Below are 21,958 nucleotides of genomic sequence, written 5' to 3'. Positions count from 1 at the left end.
GTACCAAGACGATTGTTTCCTTATTATTGTGGTAATATTGCAGTAATCTGTCTGCTCAGTTCATCTTAATGACAATATAATTTGATTTATAGCTTTAATTTTAATAATGTCCAGTGGCGGCCGGTGACTTTTTTCAATGGCGCACGATGGGAAGCTTGTCAAAACATGTATTTAGCCCTTCATGTGTTTGGCTCATCATTTCAAAATATGTGTTTGGTGTGTCAAACTACTAAAGGCATGTTTGAAATACATGCCTGCTGCAGACACTTCAAAGAGGTTTATGATAAAAGAGACGCTTACGTTGCCAGATACTCGCTTAATCTCATGTGTAATCAAGTTTAATGTGAAGTTAGTGTCTTGTGAAGTATTTTGTGAACGTGAGCGTCTCTTTTATCATAAACCCTTTTAACGTGTGTGAAGCAGGCAAGTATTTTGACATGAAGCATGATGCACGTAGGTTCACATAATGCACTTAACACATATTTGACACAACGCATGATGCACGTAGGTTCACATGACGCACCGAACACATATTTTGACATGACGTGTGATGCACGTAGGTTCACATGATGCAATGAACACATATTTTGACACAACACAAGATGCACGTAGGTTCACATGATGCACCGAACACATATTTTTGACACGAGGCATGATGCACACGGGTTCACATAACGCACCGAACACATATTTTTGACCCGAAGCATGATGCACCAGGGTTCACACGACGCACCAAAGACATTTTTTGACCCGACACATGATGCACATGGGTTCACACGACGCATGGAACACATATTTTTGACCCGACGCATGATGTACGCGGGTTCACACGACGCACCGAACACATATTTTGACACGACACATGATGCACACGATTCACACGACGCACCGAATACATATTTTTGACCCGACACATGATGCACACGGGTTCACACGACGCACCGAAGTTGACCGAACACATATTTTGATAGGACGCATGATGCACATGGGTTCACACGACGCACTGAACACATATTTTGACCGGACACATGATGCACACGTGTTCACACGACGCACCGAACACATATTTTGACAGGACACATGATGCAAACGGGTTCACACGATGCATTGAACACATATTTTGAAGCGACGCATGAAGCACATAGGTTCACATGACGCACTGAACATATATTTTGACAGGACGCATGATACACACGGGTTCACACGACGCACTGAACACATATTTTGACGCGACGCATGAAGCACATAGGTTCACATGAGGCACTGAACACATATTTTGACACGACGCATGATGCACACGGGTTCACACGACGCACTGAACACATATTTTGATGCGACGCATGAAGCTCATAGGTTCACATGACGCACTGAACAGATATTTTGAAAGGACGCATGATGCACACGTGTTCACACGACGCACCAAACACATATTTTGACAGGACACATGATGCACACGGGTTCACACGACGCATTGAACACATATTTTGACGCGACGCATGAAGCACATAGGTTCACATGACGCACTGAACATATATTTTGACAGGACGCATGATGCACACGTGTTCACACGACGCACCGGACACATATATTGACAGGACACATGATGCACACGGGTTCACACGACGCACCAAACACATATTTTGACACGACGCAGGATGCACACGTGTTCACATAACGCACTGAACACATATTTTGACAGGACGCATGATGCACACTGGTTCACACGACGCACTGAACACATATTTTGACACGACGCATGATGCACATGGTTCACACGACGCACTGAACACATACTTTGACGAGACGCATGAAGCACATAGGTTCACATGACGCACTGAACACATATTTTGACAGGACGCATGATGCACACGGGTTCACACGACGCACCGAACACATATTTTGACAGGACACATGATGCACACGGGTTCACACGACGCACCGAACACATATTTTGACATGACGCATGATGCACACGGGTTCACACGACGCACTGAACACATATTTTGACGCAACGCATGAAGCACATAGGTTCACATGACGCACTGAACACATATTTTGACACGACACATGATGCAGACCGTTTCACACGACGCACCGAACGCATATTTTGACAGGATGCATGATGCACACAGGTTTACATGACGCACTGAACACATATTTTGACATGATGAGCCACACACATGACACTCTGAACACACATTTTGAATTTGTGCCCCTCGGAAGAGAAGTCACTGGGCGCCACTGATATTATCTATTCTAATATTAAGACAAGATGCTAAAATGAAGACTCACTATACTCAAGACAAAATGCATCTACAGTAATAGAAAAATGTAAAAATTCACATAAGATGGAGCCTAAGAGTTTTATAACCAGACATTGCTGTCATTAGTCTCAGTATGATTGGCTTAGGATGTGAAAACAAATGTTTTGAGTTTTTTTGCTGCTGGTGCTGTAATGAAAAATAGATGTTTATTTATCCACAGAAAAGATGTGTCTCTGTATGTGTACTGTATAGGCATGTATAGGTGTGTGTCTTTCAAGGTTCTACATTCATGTTTTACCATAAACACATGAACTACTTGATTGACAAATGTTTTCTTTTCTGAATTAATCCATTTTTATATTGTAATAGGAAGCTTAGGTGTGATATCAAATGGTTTGTCCCCTTTTTTCTAAAAAGCCACATTATCTGATTGGTCTAGCACACAATAATTTTCGATCCATGTTCCCAGACTGTTAATTTCTGCCATCATATATAAGTACACTACCATATGGATATGGACCTCAAACCAAAAGACCTTGACTAGTAAAATCCACAAAGCTCCATATCTGATGGATCTTTATACATAACAGGACCAGACTTTATAAATAAAACAGTTGTAAAACGTGAAGCTATCAAAACCCATGTTGGCCTCAATCCCACTATAATCCCCCTGACATCTGTAGCAAAGTGGCCTGAGCCCTGGGCACCAGCTTGACATTACACTGTTTCTAATTGGAGGACATCTTTGACCGGGTGTTATGCTTTGCTTGAAACACCAGCGCTAACCAGCTGGGTGCTTTCTAGTCACAACCCCTGGCAGCGCAGCAGCTTTGTCAGGATGCCTGATGTCCTGATACGCCGTCTCTAAGCCACACATCTGGAAAGCAGATTAGGAGAACAGAGGCCATTCAAACGCCATGCTGTGAGTGGCCAGATACTGGCACTGACTTTATCGCCTCTGTTTTCATGGGCGGCACGTCAGGTGGCTTTGAAAGGAGTCGGTTGCGCATTCACAGCTGCACAAGAGGCACACACAGATACTTTGTGCCACCAGACAAACTCATTAAACCCATTTCATATCCTCACCAGTGCACCGGGAACGCAGTATAATCACTGAGCAGAATGTTTTGGTTTACTGGAAGGCCATTTATAGCCATGATGTATTTTTACTGTCGTCTTTCACCTGTTTGTCTGCAATATATTTGAGCAAAAATACAGGATGAATTCACCACATAGTTTGAATAGCTCTATTTGAGTAGAATCATTATTGAATATTTTAAACTTGTGCCTTGAAAAGATAGATCCCTTTTTTGGGTGGTAGGCAGCTCTTACATGTTTTGGATCTTACATGTGGTAATTTACTGAAATCACAGCTCTTTACTGTGCAATCCAAATGTCAAATTACAACACGAGTCAAGACTAACACATTTTCATGCTTTTCCCCAAATGAAGCCCTGTATGGGAACCTTGCCATTACTAAAGATAGCACAGTGACTAAAAAAAGAGCTCTTGTGAGCCAGAAAGCTGTAAATTTAGTACTTAAGCACAACAGCTCTGATCAATATGGGGTACCGAGGGACTGTGTAGAGGGGCATCTCAGTAATGTGATATTTGTACTGACAGAGGGCCTTATGTGTTGGAGGTCCACGGCATTTCCCTTCCCACCGTCTGGACGGATTTAGATCGGCCATTGGCCCTTTTCCACTTATCGATCTAAAAGTATAGAGTTACGAACTTGCTTTCAGGTGTGCATAATGCACCAAAAGATAAAAGGAACGCAGCTGCTTCATCATCATCCCTTCTCTTCTTTCGTTCACTTTCCTTATTCGTTATTCCATCACTTCGAATGAAAGATGCACCCTGTTAGGTCTGATCCGTTCATCAGCGATATTCCTCAAAGCGAGAGAAAAACACAAAGTGCTTGGGCAATCAGTCTGACGGGAGGTTCGGAAGAGGAGCATCAATTTTGGGACTGACAAATGATTGAGGCTACAGCTCCAGGGCTGTATTTTCACTCAAGTGCTTTTTTGATGCAGGGTGAAAAGCAAGCGGTCATGTACATGTCAATCTGCATAAGCTAATCACCAAAACTTTGCTGAGGACTTCATTCTTAAGGGCCATTTTGTTAGGCTTGTCTTCCAGGCTGTAAGGGCTCTATGTAAGATTAGAGAAGTACCATGGTCTTGATTGCACGAGTCACGGAGAGATCCGGGTAATCATGCCATCCATCATTTCCCAAAACAACACGGCGGGTCACGTAAGTGACGCAAAAGTAATTCGGGACTATGGTAAATGAAGTCGGGAAATGATTGGGCATAAACTTATTTTCCCTGCAAGTAGCAATTACTGTGCGAGTTCATCACCAGCTGTTTTATTTATTATCAATAAAATATGTGGCACAGAGCTTGAGATTTCCATTTAAAGGTACAGTACAGATTTGTATGCAGCAAGCAGTTTATTCAAGCCGTTGTGGTAATAAACTCAACAAAGAATGTTTTCATTTTTAGGCTGACATTTGATTACTGTTTCTTAATTCATTTTTTTTAACAGTCACACAGCTCTGTTTTGAAGCCCCGGGCATATTCCTGGGTTGGCAGTGGCATTGTTTTAGCAGCCTTGAATTAGTCAAGCAAAACGCATTTACGCAGATGTTACAGACAAAAGCAAAACAATCCAGATAATTATGATAAATTAGGAGATAAGATAATTACCTCGAAGATGCACAGCAATATCAACTTGGGGGACTGAACAGAATAAATAACAGGAAAACAGGACCCCAGCTGTCCTGCTATAATGCTTTCTTTAGACTATAACATTTCTTGCCAGGTTTCGGGGTTACAGCTGACCTTTGCTTTGGCAGACACTATGTAACCATACTGGATATCTGTGCCTGAGGACAGGATATAATTGACATAGTCGGCTGCTTGAGGGTTTGGTAGACTGGTACATCATGACAGGAAGAAATCATTCGGGTTAATAATGCGGATCGTCTGCTTGGCTGGAAGGGACACAGACTAATTTTTTGTTCATTAAAAAAGTTTTACTCTATAAGAAATTATTTTTAGTTAGTACTGAAAATGATTTTAAAATCAAGTAGACTCACTTAAAAAGAATGCTGTAGCCTTGAAAAATCAAATCTATTTCACATAGACATTCACATTACAAGACATCGTACAGGGCCTCCTTAAAGGGAGACAACGTGTAACTCAATAGGAGTTTTTTGTTTTTAAACAGGTCACAAATACTGGTCCAGGTCTTTTTCACATGCTTCATGAATTATAGAGATGTTTAACTAAAATGCCTTCAAAGAAGCTATTAAATTTAAATTACTTTTTTTTTTCAGTTTAAGGGTGTTTTCACATATAGTTCATTTTAAAAGAACCAAACCCAATTCACTTAAAGTGAACCAGAAAAGGAACTAGCCGAATATGACCTCAGTCCTTTTGGTGTTCACAATATAGTGGACTCAAAAGAGGACCCAGGTCTTTTTTTGGTCCTTTTCAGAACTAAAGTGATCTCAGACCCTTTCTTGTTCATATCACAACTTCATAAGAACTCAGACCCCAGCTTTCTGTGCAGCAGTTTATTTTGAGACAATGTCGAAACGACACTCGAAGCGCACCGGGACCTCATTGATTTCACATCTCAAAAATAAATCGAACCACAAAAGAACCCAAAAGCGAACCGTACTCAGACCACCTCCAAACGTGGTCTGAGTTTGGTTCACTTTTGGGTCCTTTTAGGGGGGTCTGAGATCACTTGGTTTGTTCACATATACACCCTGAACTGCTCCGAGAGCGTTTGGAGGGCTCAAATGAACTAGGTGTGAAAACACCCTTAAAGTGAACCAGAAAAGGAACTAGCTGAATGTGACCTCAGTCCTTTTGGTGTTCACAATATAGTGGACTCAAAAGAGGACCCAGTTCTTTTTTAGTCCTCTTCAGAACTGAAGTGATCTCAGACCCTTTCTTGTTCACATCACAACTTCATAAGAACTCAGACCCCAGCTTTCTGTGCAGCAGTTTATTTTGATACAATGTCAAAACCACACGCGAAACGGACCGGGACCTCATTGATTTCACATATCAAAAAGAAATCAAACCACAAAAGAACCCAAAAGCGAACCGTACTTAGACCACCTCCAGACGTGGTCTGAGTTCGGTTCGCTTTTGGGTCCTTTTAGGGGGGTCTGAGATCACTTGGTTTGTTCACATATACACCCTGAACTGCTCTGAGAGCGTTTGGAGGGCTCAAACGAGCAAGGTGTGAAAACACCCTAAGTAAAAATTTGCTGAAATGCTTCCATTTTTTTTAATTGTTACCAATTAAAGTAATTTTAACTAACAAATGTATTAAATAAAACAAAATCACATGAACAGCTAGTAACTAATCACATTATTTATACATGTATCTATTTTGGTAACTCCCCTATAGAGTGCCGCAGGAATAACATATTTTGTAGGCTAACATCGGAAGTTAGCACTGGTTCCCACTGGTTTCCTCCCGAAAAAATCAATTTATTAATCCCATAGACTTTTGGATTATCAAAAAAATCCCTGTTTTAACAAAACTTGCATGTCTTGTCCAACAAGATAATCTTCAAAGATCAACATAACTTTTATGCTTTTAAGTCTAAGTTTATTTTTTATTTCTAGTGAATGCATTTAGACTTCAAATTGTGTTCATCTGTGAAACTCTGTTCTTGGACAAAATTTTTTCAATAATCCAAAAGTCTATGCGAAAAATGAATGGGCTTTTTGGCGAGAGAAGCGTAGCCAGACCTGCAATACTGAAGGTCTGGTGGTTTTCGCTGCTTTCTTTGGCCAGTGCCCGCCCACAAGGCTGTTTCACTGACATGTCAAACAACAAACATCCTGCGTCACGTTTCGGGGGTTTGGAAGTCTCCCCAAAATTACAGACCGGCGTGCAACAAGTCGAGAGACGGAAAAAGTAGTGAGTAATTTTTAGCGAACGTTGCAAAAGTGCCTAACAATGGCTCATTACTCTCCTAACAAAACCCCAAGTAAAGCGGTAGGAAACGTATGCAGCGTTCAGCTGATCATGATAATTGCTCATTATTACCACTTAAACAACTACTGCTCTTCCTCGATCGAATGACAGAGCTTTGTTTCGCCAGGGTTAAAAAAATCGCAACACTGGTGTATCCCAGAAATGCGTTTAATTTCAACAAATCAGAAGACGACTTCGACATTCCCACAGGGTTTCCAGTTAAGTGTACAATACACATCAGACGTTTAGCCAACATTCTGCGGGCGTGACGTCTGAGGCTGAGACTAGTGCCCCCTACAAAGAAAGGCTACTACTACTTTTCTGTAACGAAGAATAGTTTTTGGTAAAATATTGCTCTGGCATAAAGGTATATGCATTATAAGTCCAAAATGACATCAGCAACATACTAAACAAAATACTGACAGTATAGTACAGTACAGTACCGTTAAAATCTGTGTGACTTCAGGGTTTGTAATTCAGTTTAAAAGTACATTGTCACTAACTTTTTGTAAAAAATGTTGTCAATTATTAAAGCGTTAATTATTGCTAATTAGCTTGGTTAATTCTAACATGATTCTTTCTATTGGGACCAAAATAACCTATTTACTTTTCTGTAGGTCACCACATACACTCGTGTACATTTCTACAGTAAAATGCTTCTGTCTGCTGACAAATAGCCCCCTTCCATCAGAAGAAATTATTTGCCATGCCTAACTGCTCTCTGTATTACTTTATTTCTATAGATGAACTCATATTATCTAATTTAGCAGGATGTATTTAGAGTAATGCATGCTGGCTATGGTACTAAAACGTATGACCTTTACTTCACTCTTTCATAGATCGCTTTGAAGCAAGGTTATAACCGAAGAGCTCAGATGCAAACCCCTCTAAGTGCGCCTGACGTTTTTTTTTTGTACAATTAGCATTTTTTATCAGACTCTTAATAAATTCTGCCAAGAAACCGGCATTTCTAAATTGCATTAGGTCTCTTTAAAGCGGATTTGAAGCAAAAGTATTTATTGAACGTATAGACGGTTTCAGCAGTAACACATAAACAAAGGCTTTTGTGGAACACACGTAACTTCTGGTAAACTCTGCTAAGAATAAATAACAACAAAGTCCTTTTAGATTAGTTTATTTCCGATAACAAGCTAAATAAACAACAAGTAGATTACCTTAGTTCATATTTCATAGCTAAAGCGTATGAAAACCGACACTGAGCTAACGTTGCTGTGTAAAATGTGTACGTTAATGTATACAATACCGTCCCCCCCTTTTTAAATTTTTGACAATACAAGTAGGCAAGGGGAAAGACCCCAAGTGTGGGTATTACATCAGGCTCATTTTTATGTATTCATATATACACAAATTTATTATATATATATATATATATATATATTATAAATATCATGAAGACAAGGGTTTAAAACAAGCTGTTTCAGCAGAAGACAAGGGTTTAAAACAAGCTGTTTCAGCAGAAGAAATACTATTGAGAAAAAACAGTAAACAGTCTCCACCTCAGAGGGCCATCTGTGTTTCGACAAGTTCGGCCCCCAGACAGTACAGCCAGACTGTGTGTTTAGGGGTCAGTCTGGTACACACAGACACTCTCAACACAATCACACTCGCACACATACAGTAGTATCCCTGAACAGCTGGTGGAAATTATATGTAGGCCAGTAATATTTGTAATACAACCACGTTTCTCTGGTTTATACACACATGTGCACTCTCAGTTTGTCAGTGACTACGTTTACATGCACACTCATAATGAGATTATAATGACATTTTGGAAACATTACGATTACACTTCATCTCATGTAAACATAATACTTTGATCAAAATAATGCGATTACGCTCATAATCGCAGCGAGTATAATCATATTAAAACAAGTGATTTTAATCGCAATACAGATTGCGACAGGAACGTACAACCATTACAGGCATTTTCATATTATTTCTGTGTTCATTATGGCACTGAATAACAAAATACGTCCATAGGAACAGGATTTGTCATTTAACGTTAATGAATTAAAACAGTGGACAGTAACACACCTATGTGAGTTCATTGTTTGTGCTGTGCATTGTTCTATGTGAATTATATCCACAATTATTAGCGAATAATCAGAAAATGCATGTAAACAGGAGTGAAGATGTTTGCTAGAGTCATGTAAACATGTTACTGCGATTGAGTCCTTACTGTGATTATTGGAAATAATCACAATATTGGTGTACATGTAAATGTAGTCAGTGTTTTCCAAAGAGTACTAGTGATTGGTGTCAGTGTTTTAGCTATGCTTGGACTTCTTCAGTATTTGAGGACTATAAGTAATTGAGGTATGAAGTGGAAGTGAACAAATGATGCACAAAAATAAAATGCAGGCAGCTGTTAGGAGACTTCAAAAGGTGTCTGCCATATGCTGTCAACAGCCCTCAATTTTTTAGTGTACTCTCCTTATGAATACTCTGGAGGGTTGTGTTATATTTGTGGGCTATTTTCATATTGTTTACCCCATGTATGATTCAGGTCTGTTTAGTCGGATTAAGTTAAGGAATTTCAAATATTTTTTCAACATAGAAAATTTGAAAAATATCAACCAAGTAAATTAGTTATGGTAAACCATTCTCTGCAAGCATGTGAAAAAAACGGGTCATTGACATTTGGCTCCCTTTGTGATGTCAGAAGGGGATAATACCGCACTTTAATTTGGACTATCCAACCATGGACCTGCCATTTAGTGCAGAGATCAGCTCATTTGCATTTTAAAAGACAGACCCAAAACCACAAATTTTTGCTCACACCTACAAAGTGGCAATTTTAACATGATATAATAAATTATCTATATGGTATTTTAAGCTAAAACTTCACATACATACTCTGGGATCATCAAAGATTTATTTGACATCTTAAAAAACTCTTTAAAATGTCCCCTGTAACTTGCACAGCCAATTTTATTCAACTTAAAATTAAAAACATTCAACAACTCAATAATGCGTAAAAAGTGAACTATACTTGGGCCTTTAAGGGCCATGTACAGCCCGTTTTGTACATTTATGCTGGGGTCCATGAACAGTGTGCGCAACGCAGTTTTCGGCATCAGAAGAGTACATTGCGTACACAGTGTAAGTGCCAGTGGGCGTTAGCAATCACATTGGTATCTATCAATTTAAATCAATTAAATTCTGCACTTTATTTTCTCTTGCACGTTCCTACGTGCTTTACTTCCGATGGACATTGGATTATTATTATGTAATGGATGTATTTTATTTAGTCTACAATAAAACTGTGCATTAATATGTATTATAGGCCACAAAAATTATGTTTTATAATAGTCGATTGATTCCTTTATTTTTATGCATCAATGTAGAATCGTTCACATCAGCATCACAGTGCATCATAAAAACTCTTAAAAAATGCAAATGTAGATAATTCTAGATGTTTAATTACTCTTTGGAGCATCGGGATCACTAGACGAGAGCTTAATAACCTAATTTTTGTGAAAACCGTCTTTTCTTTAATTGTTTTGCCTGTCGTATAGCCTGTGTGCCAAGACTCATTTAGCCTTGTCACATATGGGGAGAATTCCAATTGAAAGTGATCATCCCTATGCCCTATATTCCCTTTGAAGATCAGAGCACTTGACTGTGCAGGGAGTTGCACAATTAAGTCTCATTGTGAGGCCGCTAAAATACTCTTGGAGAATAGAGCAATAAACAACGTGATTTCCCATTTATCTGGAGCGAGAGTTTATGCGTCATCCCCTTCCCGAAGTGCCCTCCCCTTTTAGGGCGCAAAAACGTCATTCAAAATGTTATTTTTTCACAGTCTCTTCTATCTACTACCCTGACGATCTCTTTTGTATCTATTTGTAATTTGTCTGTCCTTTATGTTTGCATCACGCTCCTGTCAATCATGGTCACTTCTTTCATTTATCATGAAAAAAGTCTGTTAAGGATGGATAGGCTGATACCCTCTGACCTCTCATACTGTATGCAGCATGATCTCTTCTTCTCTGAGTGGGGTATTCATCATGCCTACGCCACTTGACCTAAGCACGTGTGAGCCTGTGTGAAACAGATGGGACCAGGCAAGGGTTTGGGTCACAGCTGTGCTGGAGGCACTGCCCCCTGCTGATGTATCCTTGAGTCTCTTTAAAAAGCCCTCTATGAAGGTAAACCCCAAAGTCCCTGCGAGTGTCGTTGTTGCTTACTGTAGCTACTTTTGCCCCTCATAATGCCACTGCAATAATGCTTAAGTCTGCATATTAGATCTAATTCCCTGTTCCCTGAACTATTTAAGTGAGAGTGCCAGCTTACAGTGGGTTTACTAAATCACTGTGTTTGGGAGCCAACAATCTGTCTCATGCACTTCACGATGCCAAGAGAGATGCTTTATGCAGTTCTGACATCATTTGCTTAACAGTGATTTGACATAATTGTATAAATACTTATCTATAAATCACTGTTGTTGTCAAATGTGCCCGCTAAACAGTGCACTGTACTACGAAACTGAATCTAGTAATGTTTTTAGATCAATTACAGCTGAGGATTGCCTGCTGTGTTATGAAAGAAATTCATAAAATGCCATGAATCAAAAGGATGAAATCTGTGATCGCGTTCACATGCTCGCTTCTGACTGTCTCGCTTCATGCAATTAAGTTTACCTTCATCTACAGCAATTATCTTGATTGTTTGTATCAAGATTCATTCAGAGGCAGTTTCTCCTCCCAAATGTTACGTAATACAGTTTTCAGACAATTTTGGGTCCAAAATAAAACCATAAACATTCATTTTAAATATCAGAGCATCCTGTGTTTGTTTTTCCCTCTGATCTCTGTGGACTAGTTTCCAGAATGTTTTGGTTCAGCATATTAACTGGAGATCTGCCTGGAACAGAAATACCTAAAGGTGGATATATATGAATGATGACTCTTTATCATCTGTGTTCATCACATCATGTTTTTAAAGGGACTGTGAGTAGGATTTACCCCCATCTAGTGGTCAAATTGTATTTTGCATTCAAACGAACAGTGCTCTCTAGCGCCTCGCCTTTCCAAATGCGTGTTGCAAGTACGGTAGCCGTTATTTAATCACTGATCTCCTTTGTCCGTTGCAGCTGGTTCACGTGTTCTGAATGGAAACGCGTTGGTAGGCTCGTGCATTTTGTCCCTCTCTGCTATTTTAGTTTATCAATATGGCGAAACGACATGGAAGCCTCCTTGGACTTACCTGTTCAATGTAAGTAAAGAGGAGAAAATCTAAGCTTACATAGAAAAGTCAGATCATTGGATCATTTGACACCAATGAGGAAATATTTATGAATAAAGACATTGATTTTGATTAATAAAACACTTAAAACCCTACTTACTGCCCCTTTAAGATGCCCATATATGAGAAAATGCTGCAATTGCATTTTGATATTGCTTTGTTGCTGTGAAAATACATGACATGGAAATGCTGACATGGAAAATTGCAAACTTTTACATTAAAGGCAGCCCTAACTGTAAAACGCAAATGTAAATGCTAAATAAAAATGAATGCGTGGCTAAGAAATATTAAACATACTTAAAGGAATAGTCTACTCATTTTCAATATTAAACTATGTTATTACCTTAACTAAGAATTGTTGATACATCCCTCTATCATCTGTGTGCATGCACGTAAGCGCTGGAGCGTGCTGCGACACTTCGATAGCATTTAGCTTAGCCCTAAATAAAACGTAGCGCTTTTCTAAGCGGATTTAAAAGAGGAACTATATTTTATGGCGTAATAGCACTTTTGGGAGTACTTCGACTCGCCTGAAAAGTCCGCTCCCCTTCTCCCTCTCATAATGGGAGAGGGAGGGTGTTACTGCGCCGAGTCGAAGTACTCCCAAAAGTGCTATTACGCCATAAAATATAGTTCCTCTTTTAAATCCGCTTAGAAAAGCGCTACGTTTTATTTTGTACCACCAAACTTGCTCGTAAAACTACTCGTCTTAAATAGGAAAAACGTTGATGTGTTTGGTCACTTCTAACTTTATCTCTGATTGGTACCATTGAATGAATGGGGCTAAGCTAAATGCTATCGAAGTGTCGCAGAGCGCTCCAGCGCTTATGTGCACGCACCCAGATGGTAGAGGGATGTATCAACTCTTCTTAGTTAAGGTAATAACATAGTTTAATATTGAAAATGAGTAGACTATTCCTTTAATCCCTAAAATGGTGGACAAGGTGATGGAAAGGATACCCATACAGCCACTGGTAGAGCTTCAGTATTTCTCCGCACACCACTTAAAAGCGATTAGATGTGAATCCATATTTGTCTAGTCAAAACTTTCCAATGTGACAGCACATACTGCCACGCCCCTTAAAGATGCATATGGCGCCTATGATGAGTTCATGGGCTCATGAACAGAACGCTTAAAAAGGGAGAGGTATTTAATCTTTGAACTGCACTCAAAGATGGATGAGGTATCATGTAAAGATAATAATATCTGGCCTACTTGCAATGAGTTTAAATGTAAAGCTCAAATAACTGTTCTAGTGACGAGCTTCTCATTTTAGAGAAGACTCAAGATATTTATACACATTAATATACATATACAATTTGTAGTGAAATTAGAGTTTTATATTTAAGTTCTGTTGTGTGAGAAAATGTGAAAAATTTTCTATGGCATCGCTGCAAATAATCGTTATCGTATGCTTTTAAAATGTTTGCCAAACTTTATGTCATTATGTGCTGAGTACACCAAAAGAAGGTCATTGATGATTAAAGTTTCGTACTGGCCTCGCAGCATTTCCTCCACTCATAAAATTTGAATTTTTCTTATTTATTATATATTCATTACTATCTTATTAACACATTACATAACCGCTGATGTGAACGTCTGTCTCATCATTTATTTAGCATCTTTACAGAAGTGACAGAATCAGGCGGACCATCAGGCAATAAAATGATAAAAAATTGACAAAGGTTGCTCACATATTCTCGGGGGAAAAGCGAATGCTATCACTTTTTCCACTTGGCTTCGGTCTGCTTCTCCCGACTCACTTTACCGCAAAGTATCTCCTGCTGATTGTTTTCCCCACTGGCCTTGAGTTTTGTCCTTTTAGATAAAGTGTCAATGATGAGAGACGTGACACGCTCAACCTAATCAGCTCTAACAGGTAAAGGACAAAACAGCATCTTGTATGTCATGTCTTCTCTTTTAGGTATTTAGATTTCAGACGGTTTCGGTGTTATAAGAGATGTAATGGTACAAGTGACATCATGCTCACCAGTTATGTAAAAATATCCCCTGTTAGGAAGCACACCTTGAATAAGACAGATGGTGTATTGATTTTATGTGAAATGCTGCCACATGCCCTTCTCTATTGCTCTGTCCTTCTTAATATTTTAATATCATAATGATGGATACTGAGAGTCATGATGTACACTGCTAGACATATTGATGGTGTCCAATGCAAAAAACTGATGTATGTCTACTGATATGCATGTTTAACGACTGGTTGCATCCTAAATTAAAATGAATGAATGGAAATACATATTTGTATTGTATTTAACCTTTTAGCAGATAAAAAATGAACAATTGTACTAAAAATGTCCAAATACACATTTTATCAATATGTTTAATGTCTGGGACTCCTAAACCTGCAGTTTAGCTTACTCTCTGTAAAAAATGGCCAAAAGATGATCCCTAACTGACACTGGGGCAGTACCCTATCAGTACACCTGGGTACAAAAAGAGTGCATATCAATAGTACCCAAATTGTATATTAGGACCTTTTAGAAGGGGACTGCCCCAGTGAAAGCTAGAACTGTAATATCAAAAAAGTCAAAGACTTGCCATTTTAAGGCACCGCATTTATTTGGCTTTGAGTATCTTTAAAGAGTTGTGCGAGACTTTCCTTTCATGCTCTAATAAAAATAAACTGATCATATATTTTTGGTTAAAATCCGTGGTTTTCAAATCCAGACCTAGGCTGTGTCTGAACTAGCCCCCATACCCTTAAATAGTGCACTATTTGAGAGGACAGCCATTATGGAGTGGTGTCTGAAAATTTAGTGGACATTATCAAGTGCACTTCTTAAATGCCATAATGCACCGCAATAGCAAGTGTTCAACCCATACACTCAACGGCTATCTGCTAAAGTTACTGTTAAAGGTGTTCCCCAAGGATCCGTGTTAGGGCCCCTTTTATTCACTATTTATATTAACAGTCTTGATCATGCATTACAAGATGTTAATTTCCATTTTTATGCAGATGACACTGTCCTGTATTGTAGTCCTTCTTCTGTACAGCAAGCTCTGTGTAAACTTCAGTTAGCTTTTAATGTCATTCAGTCACGGCTTTCCAATTTAAAGCTTGTTCTGAATAGTGAGAAAACTAAATATATGGTGTTCTCGGATTTAAAGAAACTCGATAGTAAGTTGATTTCTCTTCAGACATTACAAGGTTCAATGCTTGAATTAGTTAAAGAGTACAAATACCTTGGCATCATTGTTGACGATAATTTATCATTTGGCTCTCATATTATGCAACTGAAGAAAAAAATGAAAAGTAAGCTTGGGTTTTGTTTTAGGAACAAGTTTTGTTTTTCATTTAATGCGCGAAAGAAATTGATTTCTTCTACGTTTTTATCTGTACTTGATTATGGTGATGTAGTATATCAGTTGCTCCAATTTGTATTCCTTAGATGCTGTTTATCATGGCGCCCTTAGGTTTATATTAAATTGCAAATCTTCTGTGCATCATTGTCCCTTGTATAAAAGCGTGGGCTGGCCCTCTGTCCAGTAAGAGAAAAATCCACTGGTACTTAATTATTTATAAAGCTAACTTGGGGATGTTACCTTCGTAGAGTACCTTTGCAGTTTAATACAACAGAAATCTGTCACAAAATATTCTTTACGCTCTCAAAACTGCTATATGCTGTCAGTTCCTTTTGCTAGAACTGAACTGGGTAAGAAATGTGTTCATATGCAGCACCGTTTGACTGGAATCTTATTCAATCGAAATTGAAGTTGCAAAACATTCTTTCCTTTCACCAGTTTAAAGCAGATATTTGGCAACTGGAAGATGACTCTTTGTTTGTGATATGTAATTGTTTAAAACTTGTTTTGTGTTGTGTAAGTGTTACTGAATTTCTTGTATTGCTGCTCATCTTGGCCAGGTCACTCCTTCTGTGAATGAGATTTTTAATCTCAGTGAGTTTTTACCTGGTTAAATAAAGGTTTATATATAAAGTGAGTCTAAAGAGAGACATACAAAATGTGCAAAGCATTGGTACTCCAAGACTGCTACAGTGTGTAAGCATGTTTCATTACCATTTATATGTCTTTAAAACATCAAATGTACTTTTAAGCAATTTGATAATAAATTGCACCCAACCACCACAACAGCCCAAAATGTTTGACCAATCCTCTTCACCTAATAGATTTTGTGTACTACACCCGCTCTTGTGATATTTTGGATTTTTCCACTGCAGGTTCATTTGCATGGAGGTAGTTTGAGAGCCACGCTGAGGAACACGCTGTTGACTCAGTGGAAGAGCCAGGGTGTGACTTCCACAGCAATTAAGTAGTCTACGAGTGAACAAACACTTTAGTGCTTCGCTAGGGATTTGAACCTGGTGTACTCTCATTTCGCAGAAGTCTGAACCTCCGAGAGACCTATGAGCGCAAGCTGAAATTCTTGACTGTTCTCTTAACACTTTCAGAAAAAGGTACAAAAGCTGTGGTTGGGGCAGCCAGTACCCCTTCAAAAAGTAAACCTTTGTACCTAAAGGGTGCATATTAGTACCTCAAAGCTACATATTGGTACTTAAATGGTACATATTAGAAGGGTACCATCCCAGTGACAGCTTTTGTATTTTTTTTTCTGACAGTGCACTATTCCTAGTACAAAAGCACTGATCTTTAAAGAATGTTGTATTGTTATTTTACAGCAGAGTGGTTTTATAATTTCACTCGAATTTAATCCTTTTTGTAACAATTTAACCTCATTTGTCACGCCATTTATCTAACCTTGATTAACTCGGCGAAGGATTCATCTATTATTCTATTAATACGCAGAGGATCCAGACTCTCCAAATCCAGCTGTCTTCTTCTTTCTCTCGCTATTCTATGAAGCGAGGCCCTAAAAGGTCATACTGAGACCATCGCACATAAATCAATAACTGTCACAACCGTGTGGTCTCTGAAAGTCTCACATGCATCGGTCTGCTGTACTCTGCATATTTCTCACTTCCAGCTGTGTTACACAAGCATGTCTCAATCACTTTTTCTGAGCCGAACTGAAAGGCAAGAAATCAACCGCTGTGCATGGCCCACACGCACATTTACTGTCAAAGCCAGACCTGTAAAAGCCAGCAGAAAAGCACATAATTGTGGCATACTCTGCTGAGTGAGTCGGAAAGTAGTGTATCTGGACTTCTCGGGAAACTTGGTGTGACAGAAACAAAATTCACAAAGAGTATACATAACACAACAGACAGATGAGTCACCATGTCACCAGTCATTTTCTATTTTTTTGTAAATATCTTGAAATAAAAGAAAAGACTGAAAGTTGACATAGCCAAAATAAACTTGAATTTGAATGAAGTTCTTGTCAAAATAACTTGCAAGATGTATGATATTCCATCATGTAAGCAAAGCCAACAGTTATTACAAAGTGTTTAGTTTTATTTATTTATTTTAGTTCATTTCATGAATTTTCACTAGATTGCCCAACTGTTGCGTTGTTTTAGCCTAGACAACTGGGTTGTATTTGGGCAGCTATTAGACGTCTTTTAAATGCAAAATTGCTTGCAGGGTTATGTGAATGTTGTATGTAAATGTATGTTGGTAAATGCTTACATTACAGACGGTAATGGCCAAATATAAAAAGGTATAACTGACATAAAGGTAAGCATTTTACTTCACTGCACCTAATATTTGTAATACATTTGCAATTTTATTGAGTTATTGATAGCAATACCAAACCTATTGAAAGTTAATTGCAGAGTTTTGTCTATATCACTATATATTCATAGAAAAAGGAATGACTGAGATTCAGTAAGTTAATATATTGAACTGTATACCAAAGACACTTAATTTGATTGCAAGAATTTTACAAAACATCCTTCTTTAAAAAAAAGAAATAAGCTTAGATACTACATGAAGTACTGCGTATATAAAATGCCTCAGCTAATTAAATAAAAAAAGATAAACTGTGATTTTTGCCAATGTTTAGTAAGGTGTTTATCTTGGCCAGACAGTACGGTGCATCCCAGCGATTGAGCGAGATAGACATATTACGTATGCAGATAGCTGCACTCTGGCTACTCGTGATGACTATGTTTGAAAGTGAAGGCAATGCACTGCAATGCCTGCAATTTAATCTCTTACAGCCATTTCGCCGTAAAGGGCAGAAATCACCCAAGCAACCGAAGTTATTTATAGTAATTATAAACGTTTCGTTTACTTTAAATGGGTCAAAACACTACGATTTACTAAACAAAAGTTTTTGAAATCATATTTAGATATATTTCAATGCACTGTACAGCATATTGTCCCAAACAAGAGGTATACTGTAAGCTGTCCTCTGTTTTTCTGTGAATAAACCAGCATGAGCAACTAAACTGTTGAGCCATCTAAAAACATCTCAATGAGTGTTTTTTATTTGTATGACATTCTATTTTATTGCTGTAGATGAAGCAAACCTCACTATTTAACTCTCAGAGTGAAATCTAGTCTATGGAAATGATTGGGGGAAATATTGATTTCCAATGCCCCCTAGTGTGGTAAGAGGCTGATGTTAAACACATAGCAAAGCTGTTCACAAACAGTTTACCGGATAAAACTTTAAAATTCAAGTTTTGATTGATGCATGCAGGAATTGGAAGATGCAATAGCTTTAAACACCTGTAACATCCATACAGATAGGCTTACTTATTGATTAGTACAACATATTGTTGCTTTTGAAGTGAACAGTGCTCTTAACCTTTGATGGAAGCGGTTAGTGCTATAAAAAATTTGCAAACTGTTTGCCGGCTTTAAAAATTTAAATGTTAATGCAGACTCAAAATATGGATCTGTTACATTAATTTGCACAAATGGTGAAACAAAACGGCATGCGTATAATCTGAGATGGTTTCAGCGGAGAATGAGCCGTCACTGTCATAAGATAAGTGTGTTTGTTTGCATGGAGGAGCCGTAAAGAGCCGGTAAAGGACAGATAAAACATCTGCTTTGCACAGAGAGAACATTTCCTCTTAAATTACCTCCCTACCTGACAGGTAAAATGTGATATCTTACTCCCCCTAACTCCCCAATGTCTGAAATAAAAGACTTTAACATGATGAGTACAGTTATGAATAGGACCTTACGAGACTCTTATCAACTGTCAGGTTACTTTTGTTCTGAAAACATATCTATTTTCGGTCTCTTGGAACATTAAAAACACAACAGAGAACATTTCATCTTGTGCAATGTATGTGCATGCTTTACATACAAGCCAATGTTACCGTATGTGTGTTTACACATGAAATTATGGCCAAGCTAAAGACAATTATGATGCATATTAATTATTATCCAAGTGGTACGAAAGTAACGGAAGGCACATCTGTGGAAGACCATAGAGGTATTGTAAAGCTAATTTGTTTTCCTTTAAAGCCTGGTGTTGAAGTCATTAAATATTTATCTGTTAATTACTTGTAAGACTAAGTGATAAAACGCTGCCTGCTTTTGTTTAGCAGTTACATAATAAGAGATCTTCATGAAAAAGTTATTTCTGTATGCAAGTAACTTAAGCTTAGGGTTGGAAAAACCCAAATGTTAGAGGTACAGTAGCATACAGTAAATGAATAAACCCATAACAGTGTCAAAAAAAATCCTATTTAACTATTTAACAACTGGATTTAACATGCACTTCTTTAAAAGTTCATCTTTGCTTATCTTTTAATTTACATTAAAATCGCTTCTTGAGGTATTCCACTTTTGGTGATGCTACAACAACCAAGTATGCAATTGAAGAACAAATCTTTGATGTGCAAAGCAAGACAGAACACCTGCCAAGCTTTTATGACAGGAAACCTGCCTTTTCTTTCCTTTATCCATTTAAGGGAATGGAAACGATAAAACGTCTGAGTACACAAAGCGTTCCATAATGGCATTTATATGTCATTGCTGTGCAGGCAGATGAGCAGCATGACTTATTATCATTTCAGTTTTCTTAATGGACTATACAGTACAAGTTTGCAGTTTCATTACATAAGCATAAATAATTGAACTTACCATTCCAGAGCCCATTTTCCATTAACATATCTTATCTTGGGGAATGTGAATGAAACTGCATGAACACAATCAACATAAACAAGCAAGAATCTTCTTGAGCCGGACAAAAACTAACTCATAAAGCTTTGACACATGATGTTTATGTAATTTTTGTTTACCAAACATGCTTAGACGCTGAATGTGGATCATGCATGTCCAAGTGTTTCAGTGCAGGTTGTAAACTACAATAGCAATAATAGCAAATCATTAATGTATAGAAAACTAAAGCATACATCTTACCTGCAAGTGCCCCTGGTACATATTTAGTGTAGAATCAAATTGAAGGTTCCAGACTATGGATCTCAGTTACATGAACACGAAATAAGACCAATCAGTTCTAAGGTTTAAACGCGTAAAGTGTTTTGAAACACCTGGAAAGGTCCATGTAGGTAAGCTGACGCGCCGGAGCTGTCTCTGAATCAAGTGCTGAAATTACGCGATTTCTTTTTTTACTGATGTACTTTATAATAGGTGAGAAACCTTCAGCTTCTTTACACGCGCCGCCGAGTCTCCTCAGCAACTTCATCAGGCGCGCAACGGACGCGCTGAATGCACGATAAGCATTCCCACATCATAGTCTCAGACCGCGGTGTGGCTCTGTGGGTTTAATCGCAGTTGGTCTGGTTCTCCGGCAATTTTGCCTGCTTTATTAGACTCCCTCTCTCCTGGTCGTCTGCTGCGCTCCTCCTCTCTCCATCCCAACAGATTTAGGCGGAGTCGGTTCCGTCATTCACAGAAGCAGAAGTAAGCGCACAGATGCTCAGTCCAGGTGTTCTCATTGTTTTCATGTGCGCGGATTCTTCGTAGTAAATTTCACAGTTGTCATCTTCGTATGTTGTCTCTCTAAACTAACGCGTGTTGCTGATTTGTTACATAAGAACCAGCTGTGTCTTTTTGTAATAGACTTTAAACACTACACTTTACACTGAAAGTACTCTATTACCATTTGACACTTTACATCCTGTGAAATTGCTGTATTTGTGGTTGCTTTTATGTTTTAATTTAAACTTTGTTTGGTTTTTGTGTCTTTTTTATTTTTATTAGGCTATTTGTTTCTTAATTGTAATTGTATATTGTGTATATACATATATATTTATTATATATATTATGTAAGTAATAATTGAAGACAGGCCATTGAATTATAAGAAAATAATGCACGTGCTGTTACACTGCGGGTGTGCATTGTTTTCGAATACTTCAAAGGACCGGCGTCAATTATTCCGCTTATACCACGGTTACAAAAATTATTGCTCTGTGTCTATTTTTAAAGGGATAGTTCGGCCAAAAATGATATTAAACCCATGATTTACTCACCCCCAAGCTGTCCGAGTTGCATATGTCCATCGTTTTTCAGACAAACACATTTTCGGATATTTTATAAAATGTTTTA

At 38.3% G+C, this 21,958-nt stretch overlaps 1 protein-coding gene across 5 annotated transcripts in view; it reads right to left on the bottom strand.

Annotated features, from left to right (window-relative positions):
- pex5la (peroxisomal biogenesis factor 5-like a) overlaps positions 1-21,276 on the bottom strand; it is a 96,828-nt gene extending 75,552 nt beyond the window's left edge. For 3 of the 5 annotated variants that reach the window (XM_065264903.2, XM_065264905.2, XM_065264908.2), the window contains exon 1: positions 20,809-21,276. In XM_065264903.2, the coding sequence (XP_065120975.2) occupies positions 20,809-20,829 (21 nt within the window). In that variant the 5' untranslated portion in view covers positions 20,830-21,276. Of the gene's footprint in view, positions 1-20,529; positions 20,585-20,808 lie in introns of all 5 variants that reach the window. The other 2 variants (XM_065264904.2, XM_065264909.2) reach the window with 1 other exon arrangement.
- Between the last annotated feature and the right edge of the window lie 682 nt (positions 21,277-21,958).

The sequence above is a fragment of the Paramisgurnus dabryanus genome, chromosome 7 (assembly GCF_030506205.2).
Source record: "Paramisgurnus dabryanus chromosome 7, PD_genome_1.1, whole genome shotgun sequence".
Classification (NCBI taxonomy): Eukaryota; Metazoa; Chordata; class Actinopteri; order Cypriniformes; family Cobitidae; genus Paramisgurnus; species Paramisgurnus dabryanus.
This window is presented reverse-complemented; position numbering and strand designations above follow the sequence as displayed.